This window comes from Talpa europaea (genome assembly GCF_964194135.1).
Source record: "Talpa europaea genome assembly, chromosome: X".
Classification (NCBI taxonomy): Eukaryota; Metazoa; Chordata; class Mammalia; order Eulipotyphla; family Talpidae; genus Talpa; species Talpa europaea.
Window position 1 is genome coordinate 6535318 of NC_140081.1, and position 23970 is coordinate 6559287.

Here is a 23970-nt window from a genome sequence, read left to right on the forward strand (position 1 = left end):
AGTTATCAGAAAATCAGTACTGGTCATACAAATCAAAAAATCTGCAGGAGAAAGAATCAGAATAATTCATGAGAGTCGCACTTAGCAAAGGACTTCGAGACTGGGTAAGCCGCCTCACTGCTACGCGCACACGGTCATCCCTGCCATTCCATATGGTCAAACCTTTTTCCTTCACCAAACAAAAAAAAAAGATTACCCAGGCCCCCTCCTCTGCGTTCCTCGGCTGTAGACTCAGTGACAAGACATCTGTCAGTGAACCAGGGAATCCTCAGTGGGTATTTAAAAGAAGGTGGGTCTGGATTTACTGTGAGACGATGTAAAATGAATTTTTTTCTAACACCTGGAGAAAAACAGTGACAGCAACTTGGCAAAGCAGCACTCTGTTTAAAATGACAGTGAGGGGGCACTGGGAGCAAAGCTGGGTCAAGGATTTTCTCGACCCCGGAGCCCAAGGGCAGCCCTTGTCTGGAAATCGGCAGTGCTTTGCACATGCAGGTTTTCCATTGGCACACGTTCTGGTGTGAAAGGGGCATCTGTCCTCGCAGCTGTGGCAAAAGAAAATAACACGAGGATTCCGAATCAAGGACTACATTCAAAGGCTTGATTCTGCTCTGATTCCATTAAGTTTTTAGAGCAAAACTTCCAGATGTATATTTTAAGTGTCAATACAAATTCCTGAATAATTTTCCCACATGGACTCAAAATCTATTCAAGTCTGATCAGTAAGCACCAAGTGTTCTATTCATCCATGAATTTCTTGTTATATGAATCCGTGACATCACCTTCTTCAAAGAAAAAAACAGACAAACAGGGACACGTGGAGTGAGAGATGAAGCCAGTCTTTTGCCGATTTGAACCTCACCCTCAATCATTGTTTAAATCTGATCAATTTAGTTTTTTGCTTAAGATCTATAAACCAACAAATAACAATCAGGTTTTGCTTTTTAAAATAAATTTTTATTTAGGTAACATTGATTTATAACATTATGTAAGTTTCAGGTGTGCCACATTATAATTGGACATATGTGTAGGTTAAACCATGCTCACCACCAAAAGTCTAGTTTCTATCCAACACCCTACAACTGACCCCCTTTATCCATTTCACCCCATCTGAATGCCCTTCCCCTCTGGTAACCACCAATCTGTTTTATCTAAGAGGCTTTTGTTTTGTGTGTTTGCTTGCTTTGTTTCTTTATATTCCACATGTGAGTGAAATCATAAGGTATTTCAAAATTATAAGGATTTTCTTGATCTCACAATTTATCATCACTCTATAGAGACTCCTTTATTCTTTGGTTCTTCATTCATCTGTTTTACCATCAGATACAGCTTGGACACTCAAAAATACAGCTTAATAAGGGATCACATTGAATCAAAAAGGGATCGTGTTGAATCAAAATGACACTGACATGAAATGCCAATGGATCCAGTAAAAATGAACACAAAACACCATTCACCTGCACGTATCTGGGTGAAAGATCTTGTGCTTTTGGCAGCAGCTCTCCAGACTTTCTCTGCACTCAATGCAACTGCAGTTTTCTGGGTGCTGGATGAGATCTTGGGGACACGGTGTTTTACAGATGCACTCACAACGATCTTCATCGAACTTCATGTGAGGCCCACATAGACCCAGTTCCTGGAGATGAGGGGGGTCTAAAGAGAAGCAGACGAGGGTTGGTGGAACAGCAATAGCGTGGAGAATGGGACCGCCAAAGTTCACATCATTCTAGAATAATTTGGATTCATTTAAGATTCTTTCCTATAGATCTCTGCTCCTAATATTTTAAGAGGGTGACGGAGGTTCACAATACAAACAGAATTCACATATGCTCATGTTTGTGATAAAAATGTTATAAATTGAATATTTTTATAAGATTTTTAAAGAGAGTCTTCAGTTGGTGACTTGTTAGGAATGCAAACGTTCACAACCAAGTATTCATCATAAAATACAGGCGGTATAAGGATTGTGAATTTAGTCCTTCCCAGTTGTTAGCGGGGATTGAGAGGAGAATGGAACAGAAATGATGGCATTGTTGGGATACCCCTCATACCTTCTAGACAGTGGTGCATTTTCTCATTGCAGATCACAACAAGACATACAACAATGACCTTGAATTTTAATTCATCTGCTGGAAGATATATTTAGCTGAGAGAGGAGGGTCTGAGAAGTTTTTGATATACTGAGGTAGCAGATACTTCCAGGAAGTGTACCAAATTATTGGATAACTCTTACTCCACATCCACTTCTGATCAAATTGAAATTCATTGCAAAAAAATGGAAGAGATAGAAATTTCAGAAGAACTTGACTATGTCACCTTAGCATCTTTGCTAGAAGGTTTTGGAGGAAAGTGCATATTTAGTTTCTTCTCCAAACTGGCTTCTCTCCCATTTGCCTCATTTAGGCAATCACTCTTTTTTTTTTTTTAAATTTTCTAGAGGCATGTCTTATTTATTTATTTATTTATTTGTTTGGTTTATACATGTACTGGGTACAGTCAGAAGCGCGGGAGGGTGAGAGAATTCACCAGAGCCAGAGCGGGGAGCAGAGCAGGCAGAAGGACCGAAGGACACTGCTGAGAGGAGCATCGGGCGGCAGGAGAGGTCTGCGCGCCATGTGGGACCCTCCTCCGGTGGCCGGGGAACAGCCGGGGATCGAACCAGCACCACAGTGGCCGCGGGCAGCTTCGCAACCCAGCGCTCAACCGCTGCGCCACTGGGGAGGCCCTAGGCAATCACTCTTGACTCACTTGCCATATTGATTCTAATCACCAAGTCAACCCATGCCGGCCTCCCTGACTGTGTTCTTTCTTCCCATCACCATTGTCACTGCTCCAATTTACTCAGTACCTTGTATTGTGTGTGTAATTGTGTGTGTGTGTGGCTGTCACTTACCTTGGCCACCACAGTTTTACTCCTCTGATCCATTATCAATGCAAATCACATCTCTACTACTTCAAGTACCTTAAAAGGATCCCCTCTTTCACAATAAAAGCCAATTTTCCCACTAGGATATCCAAGATGCTCCCTGACTGGACCCTACTAACCTCCCCGACTCCTCTTCTATCTCTTTCCCTCATATATTGCATGGCTCATACCAAATTATGGTTCTTTCTGCTCCCCTGATAAGCCAGGGTCTCTCAACTCCATGCCTTTGGCCTTGTCCTTTTCTCTGCTAGTCATCCTTCCCCTGCTATTTCCCCAACTCCTGAGAGTTTGCTAAGTGCCCTTATTCTGTGCCTATTTCTACACTGTCCTTTCTTGCATTGCTTACATATTTCTGGTTATTTCTATGTTTCCTCCATTGAGTAAAAATCCTGAAGATTAGAGACCAGGTCTCATTCTGACATAAAATACACACTGGATGGGAATCTTCAGAGTTCCCATACACAGCCTGCTCCAGGACCCTAAGACATTGGGTCGAGTCATCTATTCTTGCCATATCTAATTGTTAATGACGTAACAAAACGGCACTCTCATGTCATCCAATCTGATAGTTTTGGGTTCATGATCTTTGAGGGACCAGGTGAAATGGGTGTTGGAAGGCTAGATCCGAGGAGATGCCATTCTGAGTTGTGTGAAGAGGAAAATGGGAAGCTTTGTCATATGCCAGGGAGACAGACGTCACTTTGGGGCAAGAGAATAGTTTGGTAGGTAAGGAGCGCTTAAAGGATTTGCATGGATCACTAGGTGGCAGCAGAGATTCACTCAGAACCATTCAGGCAGGACCAACTGTGTTCTTGGACAGGATGGTTTAGGAAACACTAGGGGTTCAGTGAATTTCATTCAGTGTACTTGGCAGAGGCTGGTCACACATCCTCAAGGGCAAGTTAAAGTAAGAGAGACTGGATGTAGCAAAACTGATTCACGCAGCAACCAGTTAAGGGTGACACCCTGAAATATTCTACGTCAATTTCAACCTTAGGGCAGTTGACGGCATGGTATCAGTGTGTTTTGTTTTCAGCCTTGTTCCATTTATCTTTTTTATCCATAAACCGATGGGATTTTTCAAAGCAAATTCTTGAAGTCATAGCTATCTTGAGGAATTTACAATATAGAACAAGGACCACCCCCTCATCCATCCTTGTCCCTCTCTCCTTGTTTCCTTTGTTTTATTGTTTGTTTAAACAGTTTAGAGCAACGATATGGATCTGACAAGATGCAACTGAATATTGGACTTGGATTTGCTAAGTCAAATGTGCTCACTCGGATTGTTGTGAGGATTGACTACTTAGCACATACAAAAGGCTTATGGCGCTGCCTGGTCACAGTAAGCACTCAATCAGTGCTAGTTTGTCATTGTGATTTTTATTATTACTATTACTGTTTCACTACTGTGATCATTACCTTCCATTCCAGCGAGGGGGTTCTCCTCCTGTAAGACACATTTACATATACTGTTATCCCAGAGCATGTCAATAGGACAGAGTTTCTTGGCATGGGAACAGCTAGGAAAAGAAAACAATAAACCAGATTTGAAGACTTTCAAGGGTAATCCAACCACCAGAACAATTTTTTAAAATGTTGACTACATTTCTGAGTGGAGAATAGTTAAGATTGTAAGGAACTTAATTCATATCTTTGAACTGCATGTTATTAGTAGTTCCGTAATTACAAATATTCTATTTGGAAACTGAGCTGTCATTGTGGAAAGTTACAATCTTTTGAAGAAGATTGGTGTTAAGACTATGCAAACTGGCTGTTAACAGAGCTTAGTTACCCAAAGTAAATATTGTTCTAACTTAGTTGCTAAGCATTATCCTCTTTAAAATGGAGATAAGAACATTGGCCAGGACACAGGAATATCCTAAGGATAAATGTTCCTTTTCTAGGAGCTTCCTCTACTACTTGAAAGAGGAAGAACTGTCCTCCTGGGTCAGTGTTCGCTAACATATCACCACCACGCTCTGCCTTGCTTGCGTTATTCTTGCCAGATCTCAGTATCCAATGTAGTCACCTGATGTTTTCAGGTAGTGTTTGTAATTGCCAGATTCGTTGGTTTCTCTATACTAGATTTTTTTTCAAGCCAATGATTCTTGCCTTGATTTCAGACCGCTGCAAGCTACCATCATATGTCACATCAAGAAACACAAAATACTCTCAAAGTCAAATTAAGTTTAAGTCATTTTAATTCAAAATACAATTTCCCATTTGGTAATCGTAAGAGGAAGGGTGGAAAGCTGTCAAGTTCAAATACAGATGGTTTAGCCAGTGACCCCAGGAATCGTCCCTAGCCCCCCCCACCCCCCGCCAACTTCAGACTTAAATGTCTAATAGCCTGACACAAGTTTTATTTAAGGCCGGAGCAGTTTTCCAGTGTTAGTCCACGTGTGCTAAGAACAAAGGTGTCAACATGTGCACACATTGAGTTTATAACCATTGGTCGTCCCACAGTTTACCACTAAGACTTAATAAAAATAATATTTTCGCCAAAGTTATTACTAGTAGATCTGGTTAGACGGTAAAAGGTGAAAAAACTTAATGAGGAAGTGATAACTCTATGGTAATAAAGTCTTCACACATAGCTTTAGCAAAGGCAAGAAGCAGCTTAATCGAATACAAGAAATGCTTACAGATCTTCTTCTGGAATCTGGATGGATCTTCTGATAATTGAGTATGGATGGCGGGGAGCTGTTGGCAAACACTTACAGCCTGTATGGTTGGCGACCTTAACAGGCACTAATTCAGGGACTGATGTCAAAGGCACGGATATCTCAAAGAGCTGGAGGAAGGAAAGAAAACCATAATACATAAACATTTCTAAAAAAAAATAATTTCTATAGTCTACATTTTTACCATTATCCTTTCATGGTGGTGCCTACCAAAGCGGCCCACAGACATTAGAACTAATAAGGGTAAGAGCTGGCATGATGGAAAGAAGATTGGGCTGGGACTCAGGAGAGTTTGGTTTAAAAACTTTACTAAGTATTTAACTTTGGTCAAATCTCTTCACTTTTTGGTATCACCAGCACCCTTGTCAAATGGTGGTGTTGGCCTCTGTTCTCTAAATTTGAGTGCCAGATTTAAGGATTAAATGAAAGTAGGACTATGCGTTCCTTTGACACCACAGTGAATGGGATATTGTTCAGAACTATTTGTTGAACCCTTCCCACACCATCTCCATTGAAGGAACACAGTTTCCTGTTCCTTGACTGGATCTGGCTGTGTGACTTGGACAGGACACAGTACCACTTCAATGCTGCTGCTGTGGGGGGCTTGTTTACCCACATGGGTGCAGTGGCCATGAGAAAACGTGGATCTGGCAGGCGTGCTGGTCTTGGGGAGACACAGGGAACAGATCTGGACTCAATCTGTAGGCCAAGTAGTCCAACTGAGTCCACTTTAAACTAACTGAACCTCAGAAACATGAGAATAAGTCATTGTTGTTTGAAACCACTGGAATTAGAGTGTTTATTAAGCAACATTACACAGTAATAGCTAACAGTTGCAAGATCATTGTGCCTGGACAAATAATGATCACTAACGTGAGGATCACATTCTCTGTGTGTATATGCCAGGCCCTGTTGTAAGCACTTTGAAAATTAATTCATGTATCCCTTATAATCACATTATGGGAGGACTTTTTATCCACCCCACCCCTACTCTCCAGGTGAAGAAACACACAGAGAGAGGTCATATAACGCGCCTAAGTCCAGATAAGTACTGATGGGAAGAGTAGGGGTTTGGACTCAGGTAATCTACTCTACAGACAGGTGATGCTCTTCAGATGCCTCATGACTTTTGGAAATGAAACTGCTTTGACCCAAAGAAACAAGGTGGGTCTTGGCAAGTAGAAATGAGAGAAATGTCCATTACCTTGTTCTAGAACGGTTCTATGATTTATGAATGAATTTGAACTTGATTTTAATTGCTGCCCATTCAAATCACCATCCCAGGTCATCCTTACTACAGCCTTCACTTTGTTTCTAACAGGTGTTTCATAGACCAGTCGATAACTTTGGGATGAGGGGTGGTTCTTTAAAAACTATTGAAATGTCCAAATATGCATATTTGGAAAGAAAAACTGCTGTACACTTAAGTACATTCTTCAAAACGAATCATTCATTGGGTACCCCAGTCAAAATAAAGCACAGCTATCTGTTAAGTGGAAATAATCCATTAAAGTCGTGTTTATTCTGACCTTTGGAGATGAAATGGAACCTCCGTGGGTCTGAGGGAGACAGTGTTTTTAGAGTGTTTACTTTGCATCAACTTCTTGCGAAATTTTTCAGCTGTGCTCTAAAGAATAACATGGTCATTAACGAAAGCCTCTTATATTATGCAAGCTTTGTTTCCATTAACAGTTGATGCCTAGCCATATGTATGCTTTTTTTTCCTTAATTGGTCAGTAATTTCACAAGTTCCAAGACTTTCTGAGAGGATTCAGAGAAAGAACCTCCAGCTTCAGTATTTTAGGGTGTGCAAGGGAACAAAATTAAGGATAACTTTACCTAGTACTGAACAAATCAGCATTCCATTTTTCTCGCCCAATTGAGATAACTACCTAATGTGCATATATGTGGTGAATATGTCTTTGCGTTATACGACCTCTCTCACAGTCATGAGATTGTAGATTGTAGATTGTAACAGTAAATGTGACAATTAAGTATGACAACGTGCAGGAGGAATTGGCAACAGAGATCCAAGTGGAATGAATGTAGTTAGACTTAGAGCTTTCTCAGCTGTTTTCCTAAGTTTGTTATCACCACTCTCTCACGCAACACTGATTACACGTGACTACAATATGGTAGCGGTAGAGAGGAAAACTCATCCACTGAGCAAAAGGATATTACAAAATGCAGCAAGAAGACTTGTCTTTTGCATGGGACCCGAGGATTATTTCCAAAGGACTTCTGGTGTGATGCTGGGTGTTCTTCGCCAGCTCCCCTGCCGCCCTCGCCTGCCTCGCCCACCTGGCTGTGGCAGGATGCTGGCCCCCGCGTCTGCAGCACTAGGTACTCTTGGCTCCCACACTCTCTACCTGCCCACTGCCAGCCAGTGAGCAGCCCTCTCCCCGCTGTCTGGGTCCCCACCCCTCGCTTCTGGGAGGCCACCAGCACTTCCTCCTTCCCTTCACCCTGTCCTCACCTGTTCACTGAACGATGATTCTCCCTCCCTCCATTCGAGCAACCCAGAACCTAGAATATACAAGACAGTGGGATGTCTTCATCTTTTTTATCTGTTCTAGCAACTTCCACTTGACTTTCTAATTCTTGACATGACAGCATCAGAGAGGCAGTAACTGAGGAGAGGTCAGACTCCGGAGTCCCACAGATCTGGGTCTGAGTCTCACGAGTTACCTCAGTGTCCTCATCTATGGTTGCCCCCCCCCCGCCCCAGCAGGATGAGAAGATGTCCCGGGAGCTCGTTTCAGGGTCCCGTGAAGTAATCCCCAGAAAGCACTGGGCACAGGGCTCGGCAGCAAGCTGAGAGGGAGCTGTCATCACGGCCATCGCCCGGGCCTCGGAGAGGGCCCGCCGGCCGCCTACCTGTTTGGACACGTAGGAGGTGCTGGTGTTCACACAGACGAGGCTCTCGTCGTTGCAGCAGCCGCCGCAGCGGAACACGCTCACGCAGGGCGGCTTGAAGAACTTGTTGGTGCTTCTTCCCAGCTCGCTGGCCACCTCCACGCACGTCTCCCGGGGGCTGCACTGGGTTCTCTGCCATTCCTCGTCTATCACTGCAGAGAGGCGGCTGCAGGTGAAAGAGCCCTGACGCCCCACAGGGGCCCGCTCATGCCGAACCCGGTATCTGCTCCTCGCGCTGGCAGATTTGACTGCCTGGATGTTTGGGTCATTTGTTCCAGCAAATACTACTTTAGAAAAATTAAAACCCGAACTTGCATCCCTTCCTATTTACGCAATACAATATACAACCTATTGTAGGATTTAATAATGTTCTTTTCCTCTGGGCACATCCGGAGAAGCTGATGGATGAGGGAGTACCAGGGAGCAGGTCCAGCAATAACGTGCTGCTTTCTAAGCAATTTCTGGACAGAGCTGGAGAGCGCTGCTACCTGGAGCAGGGGTGGGTAGGTTTTAGCATCCTTCGGAGACCCCTTTCTGTTGGTTGCCCAAGTAACTACAGTAGGACCCGAACCTAGCAAACACGTGAATGGAAATTTAAGTGGAACCCATCTTTCCTCGAGGGAGAGTTTTCTCACTTGCAAGCGCCCGATACCGGCGTTTACGTAAAACGCTGGAAGAAGCCTGTTCGCTTGCATGGAAGGAAAGATATCCTGGCCTTTCTAGCTAAGTCAAGGGAAACAAGAAAAAGAGACAAACCTCTGGGAGTAAGACATGCATTCTTGTAAAAGAGTACTTGTTTTTCTCTCACAGTTAATTTTTTTTTTAAATTAGATGTTGACACTGATACTTGATGTTGCATAGCCTTTCTACAGATGTTTTTGGGAAATGATTCAATTTTATGAGAAAGACAACCCTTACAGATGTCCTTTTAGCTTGCCATGGAACTGCAGGCTTTATTACCCGTTGGTGAGGGTGGTGGAAACGTCTTGTGGCAGGTAGTTTCTATACTGACCACCTATGATGCCCGCCTCCTGGGTTTCTCGCCATCATGGAGACTTGTCTTCTGTGTGTGTGTGGGGGGGGGGCTAGATCGTGCGACTCGCTTCTTATGAAGACAATATATCAAAAATAATGGAACGTCTCTTTTGTGACTAGGTTGAGAAAGACTGTGACACTCATCTTGCTCGAAGCCTCTGGTGGGCTCTTTCTCTTGCCTTCTGGGCTTATAGGCATGGGTGAAGCGAGCTGTGTGTTGGAAAGGCCCACAGTGGCCTGTGAGGAACTGAGTTTTGGCAAAAGCCACTGAATGAACTTGGAACATGTCCTGCCCCAAGTGAAGCTGGAGGCAGTGCCAACCCCGTGACTGCAGCCTCTAGGTAAGTTACTCTAGAGAGAGACCCTAAAGGAGAGACCCCCATCTATGCCAGATCTGCATTTCTGACCACAGAAATGGTGAGAGAAAACATGTTGTATTAAACAGCTAAGTTTAGGGGTAACATGTTTTGTAACAATACATAAACTCTTCTCCATTTCTCACCCAACTTCAAAAATTTTTACTGGTGGGCCTCCCCGGTGGCGTAGCGGTTGAGCGCTGGGTTGCGAAGCTGCCTGCGGCCTCTGCAGCGCCGGTTCGATCCCCGGCTGCTCCCCGGCCACCAGAGGAGGGTCCCACATGGCGCGCAGACCTCTCCTGCCGCCCGCTGCTCCCCTCAGCAGTGTACTTCGGTCCCTCTGCCTGCTCTGCTCCCCGCTCTGGCTCTGGTGAATTCTCTCACCCTCCCGCGCTTCTGACTGTACCCAGTGCTTGTATAAATAAATAAATGAATAAATAAATAAATAAAAATAAATCTTTAAAAAAAAAATTTTACCGGTGTCTCCCCAGGTCATTCTGAATTTCCTTACATGTGAACATGTTCAAGCAGAAGGGATAGCGAGAACTCCCATCTGAAGTATACAGACATAACACATTGTTGGAGATCTGTCCCTGCTGTCTAAACTTTCCCCTTAAAACATCTTTTCCATGTCTGTCTCCCCTCCTCCCCGTCCCAGTTTTCTTCACATGTTGCTTCTTCAATCACCAAAAACACAGTATGCATGATTTTTGGCCCCCTGAGAAATGCACCATGCTACACAACGTGCCTCAACTTTGTTTTTTCATAATAAAATCTTTTATCCTAAGAAACCATTTTTATACTCCCAATGATGAATATTTATATGAAGCGCCAGAAGGCTGTAAACACGAGAGATAAATTACCCAACTAGGCATTAATATGGGTGTTTTTAATTCCATATGTGAATCATGAATCCTTGCAAAAAACAAGCAATCAACTTATGAAAATATTCCTTGTTTAAAATTCAGCTTAAATATTTAAGCTTTTTAAAATAAAATTAAGCTTTTAAAGTCGCAGCATAAGATTTTAATCCAAATTCCGTGAACTATGACCAGTGGCACTGACTGAAGTTTCATAATCCAGCTCCTCTTTCCCACTGCCCTGCAGGGCTGCTGCGCCTCAGGGAGGGTTGACAGAAATTATAACTGGTGTGACACATGGATTTGATTATTTCCAGCTTCCAGTTTAGTAACTTATTTTATTTTTGCCCGGGAGTTGGCTTTTAGCAATGGGACTAAGGAAACCTATTCCTTCAGGGCTAGAAACTAGAAAAAGGGAACCTGAAGTCTTTGAATACAGAGTGACAGTTTAGATCTTAGAAGATGGTCATGAACCACACCAACAGAGAATAGGACAAACAAAAACAAACCAGAGGCACATTATATGAAAAAAAAAGGACTTAGGGTTTCCCTGGTGGTGCAAGGGGTTAAGACGCAGCACTATGAAGCTGTCTGCAGCCTCTGCAGCACGAGTTCGATTCCCAGCCAGGGAGCTACCCACATGGCGCAGCAGACCTCTCCTGTCTCCCCGCTGCTCCCCTCAGCAGTGTATTTCAGTCAATCCTGTTGTGTTTCCCCACTCTGTCTCTGGTGAATCCTCTCATCCTCCGCACCTCTGGCCTACACCTCAGGTTTTGTATGCATAAATAAAATAAATCTTACCCCAAAAAGTGTGATGCCAAATGGTGGGGGGGGGCACACAACTTAATCTGGCAACCACGCCGCTGCCCATGGCTCAGTACACAGTGGTCTTAAAAAGAGGCAGCTCTTCCTGCCTGCTTGTGTCTATGCAATTGTACTTTACTTTTCTGTCCCTCTCCTAATAAACTTGCTCTTTAAATATATATATAAAAAGAAGAGTTGCCATCCCTTTGTGAGGTGCAGTCATTTCCTTTATTTCAAATGATGTTACTTTCTAGTCTGGGGTTTGGATTCTTTTGTCTAGAAAATTCCCCCCTCTAGTATCCTCCTGTAATAGCAGTAGGCATTATTGCAACTCAACTTCCAACATCTACTTTTCATTTTTACTAAACATCAGAATTTTGAAGAAATAAACAAGCTATGCCTTTTGGATGCTCCTTGCTTAGGAATTCCCGGGTCGTTTTATTTCCTTATGTAGGCTCAGTGATTTCTTTTTCTATTAAGAACACTCTTTGCCTTCACATCTCTGACTTAAAGATCATTCTCACTCCCGAAGCATTCTTTTGTGTTGGCTTTTGATCTCAAAAATATTGCGTATATCTCTCTGGGGAGTATACATGGCAAACGGGGAGTCTCCACTGATACCAAAGTCATGACGTCAAAGACCCGCTTTGGGGCTCCCTGACACGTGCATGCTCTACTCAAGCTTTTGGAAGAAGCTGGTGCATGTGTCACTATCTGATAGAGAGCGAGAATCGGCCATGCGCGCGCACGTACCTACCTTTGAGTGTTTCCACGTCATAGAAAGTTGCCGCAAACCTGGTGGACCGGTGGGACGCTGAGCGAGAGTCCGCGCTGGGAAAACTTTTGAGCTTCAGTCGGCATCGCCACAGCTTCCAATCATCAAAATGGGTGATTCGCAGCAGTTCCTCCAAACCAGAAGCCGCCCGGATCTGTTCTTCGGAATGTTCCAACATGGACCGAGAGGCCCGCTGCAAACCAACAAATCAAAGTGTTGGCTTAAAAGCAACATCCCAAAGTGTTAGTTTGTATTGCTGACCTCCATTGCAAACACACATGCAAACAGGGCAGCAAAGAAATTAGAGATAATATGCAAATATATACTAGAAACTAGGGAAAATGGACTCTGCCAGTATTTTTGATTCACATTCTGCTCAATTATGAAAGAGTCAAAGGAATTACTTATTCCCCCTAGGTTCTCAGAAAATTTAAAAAATACAGCAAGTTGAATGGTGGACTTCAAAAGGTCACATCCACATCCCCCACCCCATCCCCCTCCCAAACTTGTGACTGTGACTATTTGACAAAAGAAACTTTGCAGATATAATAGAGTTAAGGATCCTGGGAAGAGAGCACCCTGATGATCCAGGCGGACCCTAAATATAAACGTGTTTTTATAAGAGACAGAAGAGGCCAAAACTCAGACGCATGGGAGGTCTTGGGAACGCAGAGGCAGAGATTAAAGTAATGCAGCCACCAGCCAGGACCGCCTGGAGCCCCCAGCAGCTGGAAGAGACAAGGAAGGATTCTCTCCCCGCCAGAAGATTTTAGAGGGGCCACAGCCCTGCTGACAATTTGATGTTGGAATTCTGGATTCCAGAACTGTGACAGAATGAATACATTTCTATTGTGTTAAGTCACCCGGTTTGGGGTCAATTGTTACAGCACCCACAGGAAACAATTTTTTATCATATTAGTGTCATGACTCCAGCCAAGGATAATTGTTTCTAGCAATGCTATTTGTCCGAGAAGCTGATCCATAATGTCTAGTCACACAAGAACAATAAAAATATCGGATGGTTTCACTTATAGAAGGAATGTAGAGGAACCAAAAAAGGGATCAGGGGAAAAAAACTATAATAAAGTAAAAATTAAAATCAACAGGCAACCAGAGACCAGAGACATTCTGTGGGGGAGGAGGAAGGAGAAGGATCAAGACAGGGGTGGGAAGAGCACAAGGGACTATGGTGATGGTGCACAGGTGACTTGGTGGCGGGAATTTCACGGGAAAACATACATTGTACAAAAATGAAGGATGATTTTATATATATATATATATATATATATATAAAATTTGGGTTATCGGGCTTATATATATAGCCCGATATATATATATATAAGCCCGATAACCCAAATTTTCTGACTTCCAGCCCTCTTTTTGATCTGTTTACTACTTCAAAGACATGATTTTTTTTCCCCTATAAAATACATTACTAGGATTTACATGAAAAATTTGCTTTTCAGTTACACAGCTGTATTGGCTGATAAAAGTGGCTGACAAAATTTTCTATGAGAAAAAATGACTTGGCCAATCAAAGATTTTTATTTGATGCCATCCTTGAGTACAGACTGATGTACTGACAATTTGATGTTGGAATTCTGGATTCCAGTACAAATTGTACAGAACTTCAGAGTTCTACAAGTTTCCATTCAAGCTCAGAAATATTTTTAAACTATTCAGTTATGAGAATTCAGGAGAAAATACCAAGTCTCTAGGTGGAAGTAAAGCCATGGAATGGTGCATCCGACTTACATCATCATCAAGAATGCAGTGTTTACTCAAGTCCTCGGCTATTTACGCAAACTGTAAGTCTCAAAATTTAAAAGCTAGTGTGAAAGAAATAACTAGGACATTGCAAACAGTCCTTTTGCTATTACAAGCAGAAGTAGTATAATTCAACATAAGCAGAAACTTGACAACTCCTCAGGGTGTTTGTTCACACAGGGTCAAGAATGGCAGTTTATTCCCAATAGGTCTGCTGCACTGGTTGGTTTTTGTATAATTAACTTTATATTAATTATATATATATAATAACTATATATATATATATAACTTTGTGTTAATTTTATATATATATATATATCTGCTTAGGCAAGACAAAGATTAAAATTGAAAAGTATAAATATAGTCCCCAATCCATATTTAAACCATTGGATTCAATGGCTTAAACTACACCAAACCTTTGCCAAACATGTTGCTCATAATGTCCTCCTGATGTCTGATGGAGGTACTAATCAACTAGAATAATTAGCAAGAGGAAGGAAACGAAGCAGGGTAAGCTGCTTTTTATTACACCAGGATCTATTTTTTTGTAATTAACCTAGTCTGTTAGCATTTTCACTCCTAAATAATGAATCCTCTTAATTTGTTGGTCACTGCAAGCCAAATTCTGGATCATGTGGGTTTTTTTAAAGCCTTTGCAAAATTTTACTATTATTTGAATGCACGCTGCTTTCTGCAGCATGATACAAAGGGAAGTCCCCGTTCCTTTGTTAACGTCTACGTTCTCATGGCATTCTCCCCCAAGGAAGCAAGAGCATGTCCAGATGTCAGGTTCAGGCAGTAATATAGGCCAAGGGTGACTAAGATGGGAAGGAAGCTGTCTGGAAAGATACGGTGGCGGGTTTGTAGGAGAGACCTGGCAGGTTCCACGTGGTAGGGAAATCAAAGCCCTCTGGGTCCTACTTATCCGAACTCTAAGTTTTCATCCCTTCTCCCTTCTCCCCACAAAATATCTAATCAGGTAACACATTCAAAGAATGAACAGAGACATGACTTGGGGGTCTCAAAGAGCTACGCTTAAGAAAACTTCAGAGGTTCATTTAGGTTGGCCACAGAGCAGGTTTTAAAAGTGGGGGGACTGACGAATCAGATTAGGAATAGCGGTTAGTACGGTGAGGTGCCACTCCACATCCAGCGCAGGGCTGTCATCAGAAAGACTGACCATCCCACGTGTCGTTGGGGATCCAGAACAACGGGGACTCTCCTTCATTGCTGGGAAGGGCCCTGTCACCATGGAAAAGAGTTCAGAAGTTCTCGAAAGAGTTAAAACATAAATTAGCCATAAGCTCAACCAATTGTCCTCCTAGGTGTCACCCAAGAAACAGGAAATAGATTCTTGGCTGTGTGGGGCTGGGAAACAGAATGAGGGGGAATTGTAAACAGGCACGAGGGGCGGTGGTAAGAGGCGCGCCGGCTGCAAGACTTAGAGAATGGACTTGCAATCACTGGATTCCTTTAAAACATGACTAGGTACTAGGTACATTTTAGAGTATGTACATTGTGTAACAAGAGAGCTGTTGAAAACAAAAAAGAGGAAGGATCAGAAACTTGCAGACCACGCTACGTGTAGCTGACGCAGGAGGCCATGGAAAGCACTGGAGAGCTGGAATATCAGTGGACCCCATTTCACTGGCTCGTTCTTCCGTTCATTTCTTTTCCCTTTGGCCTCAGAACTGTCTAGTTAAAGCTTTCTTAGCTAGGTGTTACCTTCTCAGGGAAACCTCCCCCACCGCTCCCACCACTGCCGAGGCTGAGGGGCTCTGTCACAGGGGTCCCTAGCACCCCATCCTTCCCTTTCCAGCGCTGACCACCATGGACACTGTCATTCCTTGCTCAGTGCCTGTCTTCCCCACTGGAGCAATAATGATATGTCTTATTCACAACACAATAGTAAGAGTTATGTAAGTATTTGTTAAATCTGTGCATATACAAGCTGATTCATGAGAAGCTGTAGAACATTTAGCCCTGAAATTATTCATTTATTCAAACTGCATCACTTACCTTTGAAGGATCTTCCTCCTGGTGTCCCCCTACCTGATCCAAACCAAATGCTACTTCTTCCATCAAGTGTTCTACGGGGTCCCTACCTTGCCTGTATTATTTATGAATGTATTGCACTTCCCTTACGAGGCTGAGCTCTCCTTGAGGGTAAAATACATGTCTAGTTCATGTTTTCACATAATAAGCATTTAATACATGTCTGATGAAGAAACTTATGCATTCAGGCATTTCACAGATAGCAACTGGGCCCAGGTTTGTGGGGTCTATTTAGCCTTTTGTATGGAGCACTGCTTCTCAAAACTTAGTATGTGTACTGATTCCCTGGTGATCTTGTTAAGCAGATTCTGATGCGAACGGTTTGGGGTGAGACCTAGGAGGCTGCATTCCCAACAAGCCCCCAGACACTGGCGGGCTGCTGTCGGCTGGGAAGCCCACTTGGAGAAGGAAGCACCTGTAGCAGACGTTCTCCGCCTCGCCTTCTTTGAACTTACCTGGGAAGAAGCTTCAAAGAGATACCAAGGTTCTCATCCTCAGAGATTCTCGATTTATGGGTCTGGGCCACAGCTTTGCCATGAGGCTTTTTAAAAAATTCTCGAGTGTTTGCTAGTCTTAGGGGAAACTGGGTGAGAGCTAGACAGGACTTCTCTATACCCTCTTCGCAAGTTTTCTGTAAATCTAAAAAGATAAAGATCTTCCCAAATGATCGGAATTGAACTACTCAGTTGGGGGACGCGGCTAGTTGGCCCGAGCTACAGGCAAGTCCACCAGGGAGCAACAGACAGCAGACGCACGCTGAGCAGCTCACGCTTTAAGCCCCTTTGAATTACACCTTGGGGAGTCTGGGGGGATAGATCCGGACTAAGCATTCTGACAGAATTATACCCTGGATTCAAATATTTCTATTCGAAGCCTGTTCCTGACTCGAGTCACCTGATCGTTGTTTGTGGGCCAGTTTCCCACCTGGCATCACTTTTGCAAGACTAAAGAGCAACAAGGCTGTTTTGCAAGCTTCACAGCATGAAGAGGTCGAAGCGACTGAAGAAACGCTACTCAAAACTCCCAACAGGCCAACAGCAGCCCTTCCTCACAACAGAACGAAAAAGAGTCAGTGCTGCTGTCACCTACCATGGTTCACCAGGGAAGTGTAAAGAACAGCCCTTTCACAAGCCAGCCTGTGCAACCGCTGAAGGGAAATAGAAATAAGGACAGAAACATGGAACATAAAAGGATCGCAGCTTGGGGCATCGGCTACGTTCAGAACTGGGCTCTGGAATTGCTGAGCTGGGACTCTCTACTTTCTGCAGAGAACCGCACAGGCTTTTCTTGGGATAAAAGATGTGGCATATATACACAACGGAATTCTTCTCAGCTACTAAAAAAAAAAAAAATATGAAGTCCTCCCACGACGTGGAGGGAGCTAGAGTGGATGAGCCTTAGTGAAATAAGCCAGATGGAGAGGGACGCCGTATGTTTTCACTCCCATGTGGTACAGAGAGAAAACAGATGAACTAAATAAAACAAAAATAAACTTTTGGACTAAAAGATCAATTAGTAGTTATCAGACGGGAGAGGGAAGGGGGGTGGGTGAGTTGGGACAGGACAATGAACGACGGATTTGGACATGCAGCCGCGGACTTAATGTGGCACCCGCTTGTCTCAATGACGAGCCCCTGAAACGTGCATGATGGTCTAATGCGGTGCTACTTGGAAAAAGAAAAAGGCTTTTCTTTGGCCATTCCAGTCACATATCAGAGAGACTTTTCCTGTTCTAGATGTGGGAACCAGACTTGTGGTGGCGAACACAATGTAGCATAAGCAGACATCAGAGTAGAAGGCTGAGAATGTATTTAGGCATAAACCAACGTGACTTCAATGACAGAATGAAAAATAAATACTAAAGCAAAGGAAAGAGTTGAACAACAGGCAAAAGAATCCCCCTGTTCTAGATACAGAAAAGGAGGTCCGCTTTGCCCAACGCCTCCCTGGATTTCCTGAAAGCTTCCTGGACAGGGGAGAGCATGCAGTGGGCTGTTCAAAACTGGCTTCAATGCAATTGCAAGTGGGGCAATGCGGGCCTCTGGCAGTTAAACACACACTCACCATAGGATCCAGCAGGCCTCTGCTGGAAACTGGCCCTTGGCAAAGGAGGACTTATGTTCACACGCAAGCCTTTACACCAAATATGCTTGAGGCGCTTTCTTTGTCATAGTAAAAAACCAAAAATAAAAACAAAAAACAAAAACTGACCTGGAGCCACCCTCCCCTACAGTCAGTGGGTGTGGGGTGAGGTGCACTGTGCCCCCTCCATCCACGGAGCACCACTGAGGAAGACAAGAATACACTCCTGTTCTCACAGCAACTAGGATGGATCGCCAAGGTTCCAGATTGTACCATTTCATTTAGCTCATTCTCACAAAACCCAAACCACAGCGATGGAGACCAGATCAGAGCTTTGCAGATCCTGAGAGGGAGGAGCACTGTGCAAGGGCAACAGCAATGATGCTTCTTCTGTATCCGGATGGCAGTTACGCAAACCTGTACACACGGTGGCACCCGTAGAACCGCGAAGGTGGTGATTCTACTATGCAATCACTTACAAAACAAAACAAGCTGCTGTGGAACACAGGCAGAGCTCCTGCTTAGCTCTTTGACTGAGGGTCAAGTATTGACCTTCCTAGGATGGCATGGCCGGTCACCTCACACACCTCACACGTGGGGATGACATGAGGGAGACTCAGCAGAAAGGGGTCAGGCTGAGGGTATTTGAGAAACGTCACTTCCTTTCTTCTTTCACAGGGGCAGGTATCCGGTCCTGGCTTGGGCTTAGCTGTCTGTTTTATGGCCCTTGGTATCGCTTAGCAACTACAGAGGTGAGTTTGAGAAGAGCAAGACGGGGCAACTCCATAGTAAATGAAGATTACAAAGAAACATCTTTTCCAGGGTAAATCAAGGACAAACTTTTTTTTTTCTTTTCTTTTCTTTCTTTTTTTTTTTTGACATTTCTTAGAGTCTTTTTCAGATGAAAGGCCAATTTCCAAGTCTCTACTCAGGCTTTACATGTCTTGATAGATGGTTGAAAGAAGCGCAGCCCCCTCTTCTTAAGCCTTTGTGCTTTGTTATTAGGTTCTGGGGTTACTGAGAACAGATGGTACCCAGCGGAGGGTGTTCCCACTGGGGACAGGGAGGGAATGCACAGCTGCTGATGACCGTTGCTGTGCGACTGTGATGGGCCAGCCAGGGCCTGGTCATGCTTCTCTGAATCCAGAAACCTGGCAGGGGCTCAAGCTACCAGCGGGTTGTTTTCTTACGCAGTTCTGTACGTACTTAAGAAACTCAGGGTGTTTCATTCAATTTCCACCGAGGAAAGGAACTACAAACACAGGGGCAGTGTGTGTGTGTGTCCCTGCAGGCCATGCATTTGTGTGAGCGTGTGTCTAGCTGTCTGGATATTGTCAGGGGATGCTAGGAGGCTAAGAGGCCTGGGTCCTTTACATCCTCCAATTTGAAGATCGTTGGTGATTTTCTCCCCAGCCAGACTGCCTGGCATATGAGATGTTTACATCCCCCTTACATGTGTTAAATCTTTACTCCAGACAACTGCCTTCACTCCCACTGATGCATCTGGGTTTAGGAAATGTGGTGGCAGGTAAGTATGGGATGAGATCGAGTGGCAAAACCCTCTAAATGGATGCTCTGAATCACCCAGGAGTATGGAGTCCTGAGGTCTGTTAGAGGCTCATCATCACTGATCTCAAAGATCCAGAGCCCAACGTCTAAGAAAATCCAGAGCCTGCATGGTAATCAGGTTCTTACTGAAAACAGGATCACTGCTTACCCCCGCCCCCCAAGAGAAGAGTCTTTCTCAGCCCCAGTGGTGTTAGGCTACGTGACCAGCTTTGATCGACAAGCTGTTACGAGATGAGGTGTGCCGCAGGCTGGACATGTGCTTCTGATCGCAATCTTCTATGCCTGAGCCCATAACTGTGAGCCCTGCCCCTGCTAGCACTGATGCAAGGTGGGTGAGAGGCATGTGGGACGGACCCGCACTCAGTCTGTCTCGAGCCCTGGCACTCAGCACAATATGCCCCTATTGAGCCGTCTTCCAGAAGACGCGGGGATCCCATGTCAACATCAGCGGCTCTCCTCTTTCTCACCAATAGCCTCTGCAAGGTCTGGGACCACCCAAACCCTGCTGTCTCCATGGGAAGATAGCACAGGATGATTATACTGTCTCGAAAAAATGCATCCAGACCACCCATGATGACAGTAGATGTTGGAGACTAGGTCATAACCCAGGTAACTCAAAATCCTAGATACCTCGTCCATCAGTCAACAAATCATTATTTTTTTTCCGGATCCAGCCACTATTACAGGCTTGGCATTAGGGGGTTGGAACAGCAAACAAGATCATGGTAAGTTCCTGTTCTCAAAAAGCTCTCACTCCAATGGAAGGCAACAAAGCAATAAACTTATACGCACAGCAAATGAAAAGCTGCCAGTTGCTGACACATACTATGAAGAGGACAAAAGAGTGTCAGGAGAAAGGGAAGGATTGGCAAACGACAACCCATGGGCCACATCCAGCCTGTTGTCTATTTTTGGGTGGGCTGCAAGTTAAGAATTATTTCTTACATTTTTTAAAGGCTGAAAGGAAGGAAAAGCAGAATGTTTCATGATGCCCGAAAATGGGATACAAGTCAAATTTCAGTGTGCAGATAGTCCGTCTGGAGAACAGACACCCCACATGAGCTGCCTGGCTACTTCTCCAAGCTCAACAACTGCAGCTCTGGCTTCCACTCGCCCCACGCCACAGAGCCCTGGGCTAATTCCTGAAGACACTACACAGCGATGAATGAAGTTGAACCAGAGAGCTCCCCCGACCCATCGCTCCTCTCCTGCCGGGCATGGATTTTCTTCAAGGTACTCATCACCTCAGACATGTCAGGGATCTACATGCTGCCTGCCTCCACCTCCACACTGGGAATGAAGTGCCATGAAAACTGAAACATTATCTCATTTCCCACTGCATTTCCAGCACCAAGATCAGTGCCAAAACACAGTAGGTCCTCAACAAATAGATGAATAGGCAAATATTGGAAAATTCAAATGAAAGGCTTTCATTGCAGGGGGCCTCAGAGCATCTTGGCTATATAGGGCCCCGAGCTTCTTAGTAGAGACTGTAATACTGGTGGGGGCAGGTGGAGGGAGAGTTCACCACCATAAAGCACCCTAATTACATTCCCAATTACACATTGTTTCCCACCTTCTCTGCCAATCTCGACTGGTAGGAAAGAGATGAGCTTCAAAATGTGCTCCTCTAGACAGCTGTCATAAGGCTAAAAGTGCCTGCAAGTTCCCGATCTTATTTATATTGAGTTCTACGAGGAAGCCTCCATGCCTCCATCTAAATACTAAATTTTCAGTCTTTATGGCTTTCTGATGCAGCCCCCAGAGGGGGCCGTATAACGGACCTCATTTAACATTCAGCTTGCATACTATTTTTTCCCCCTAGAGTTCTTAGGCTCTAGAGTAAAGGTTTACTCACAATTCTACTTCATTTTTTTAGTAGGAAAGACACTGGATCCAGAGCACCAGTGATATGCTATAGTGAAATGAAACTTCAACCACCAGTTAAAAGTGACTAAGTGTGTAATTTGACATAGTTAACCAGAAGGTCACTAATGAAGAAGAAATGAATGGAAAATATTGCAAATGCCAAGGACTGTACCAGATGGAAAGGTTAACAAAAGCTTATTGGGCCACTGGACTCACCACATCATGGACTTTCCTGTGCAGACGGGCCCTCACATGCCCCCCTGTTTCTACTTCCAAAGTCATGCACAGGAAAGTCTGTGATGTTGTGAGTCTGTAACTGCTTTCTTCCAGCGCCCCATTAAGTGTATGTATTAGCAGTAAATCTGGAATATTTAAAGCCTCACTGTGCTCACACCGCCTGAAGAATTCTTCATGTCCAAGCTCTCAAAAAGAGTCAAACAACCTAAGGAATGTTACTTATCCCCAACAATTTAGTCTCCTTTTATACCATTGAAGAAATCAACATTTTCAAACTATAACTGAACCATTTAAAAACTCCATGCAATAAAACTAGCAAAAATAATGCCAGGAACCCAGATCATCAAAAGGATTCTTGAGCTTTGTGGATATAAAAAAAAAAGTTGAACAGCTGTATTTGCTTCAAGCAGGTCGAAGTTTTCCTCCTATCACATTGGCTCAAAATTTGATTCCCTTCTGCCTGCCTGACACCAAGACCCAATCTCCAGGCTGGTGGCAATGACATTGGCATGGATGACAGGGACCTCCCCCATGCACATTTGGAACTTGGAATTTGAGAGGGGTAGATGGCCCTGGACAAGATGACTCTCTACCCAGTGTTCAACTTCTTTTTAATTATCACCCCCCCATTCCCTCTCCCCAATATTTTTAAACGTTTTTCTCCATGAAATTTTAATATAGATACACTGTACCTCTATGCATGCACTATATTGTGTGTCTGTGCTTTCAGCACAAGAGAAAATACTTTTTCACACCCAAGGACCAATATCCCCCTGCTGGGGGCGACATCACCTCACCTCTGTTGAAAATGCATGTCCTAGCAGCAGCTATGAAACCTCAAGTCCACATTGGATTGTTTGTTCACAGCCAGAAATTTCTAAATCGATAATGATTTTGCATCGCATCAGTCAAAACAATTCTATTGGAATCATGTTGAAAATAAAAAGCTGAAAAAATACGGATACTTTCTAGGAGATACATACAACTAAATAAAATGAGGCTTGGCCAGTGCATGGCAGTCAAATGCTTTTAGCATCACTCTCGATTCACCGGGCTTGAGCTGACATTGGCTCGCAGAACCAAAGATCTGGTTGCTGTTAAATTTTGCACATTTCCAGGAGCAAAACCCCAAAATGACTCCTGAGAAAACAATTTTCTAGATGGTGGCCATGTGTCACTGGGAACACCAGATAGAAAATGTCTTGCAGAACGCACGGAGTTTTCCATTTACAGGGCAAATTAATATTTGTTGCTCACAAATGACCTGAAAATAAATGGCTTACAAAGTTATCTGTATCATAAAAACAAATCAGCGCTTCACTAGGAAATCACTGTGCCATCTGTATATACAATTGAGGGGACACTTCCACATCTGAAAACATAGCAGAATACTCACTACTGTTCCATTACATTATTACATCTCCAAACTGCCCCCTCCCAATGTAAAACGGTATTTTCAAACACTAAGAATCACAGTGAGTCTAAGAAACACCACATTACCCCCCAATACAGGCTAGCTCCTGCCCACTGTCAGAGTTCTGCATTTTTATATTGCCTCAAAAATAATGGGGGAGGGCAGAGAAAGTTAGACCTCTGTATAAATAAAAAAACAATAAAAAAGGTCTGCATTGCATTAAAAGTTGAGCTCACCTACCTTCACTGGTCCATGTTCATAACTGGAGCTCTCCACCAACTGCAGATAAGACATCATGAAAATATTCACCACTGCCCATTGTCTGTACATTTTGAGTATTTTAATATCCACCGATTACCAAGCAGCTGACATCAGGTAGCTAGAGCAAACTGTTTTAAAAGGCATTCTCCAGAAGGAAAGTTCGAAACCCCAAGACTTCACATGGAAAAACAAATAATCAGTTGTGATCAAAATCCAATGAAATGACTTCAATTAGTCAAGGTAGGTTTTTGCACAAGCTTACGGGGGAAAGAGATGAAAAAATTTTAAAATGTTCTCATTTTCTAAAAATCATCAGGAGGTGGATATGTCTTCCATTAGAAATGAGAAAACACTCTAAAT

The 23970-nt window shown here is 43.7% G+C and overlaps 1 protein-coding gene across 1 annotated transcript; it reads right to left on the reverse strand.

Moving 5' to 3' along the window:
- Positions 1 to 423: 423 nt before the first annotated feature.
- On the reverse strand, positions 424 to 23679 carry VEGFD (vascular endothelial growth factor D; the record flags this gene model as incomplete). The annotated part of the gene is given in 8 exon segments (XM_084258038.1): positions 424 to 463; positions 465 to 545; positions 1458 to 1653; positions 4346 to 4446; positions 5572 to 5720; positions 8488 to 8678; positions 12339 to 12549; positions 23590 to 23679. Coding segments are annotated over 8 exon segments (1059 nt in total).
- Between the last annotated feature and the right edge of the window lie 291 nt (positions 23680 to 23970).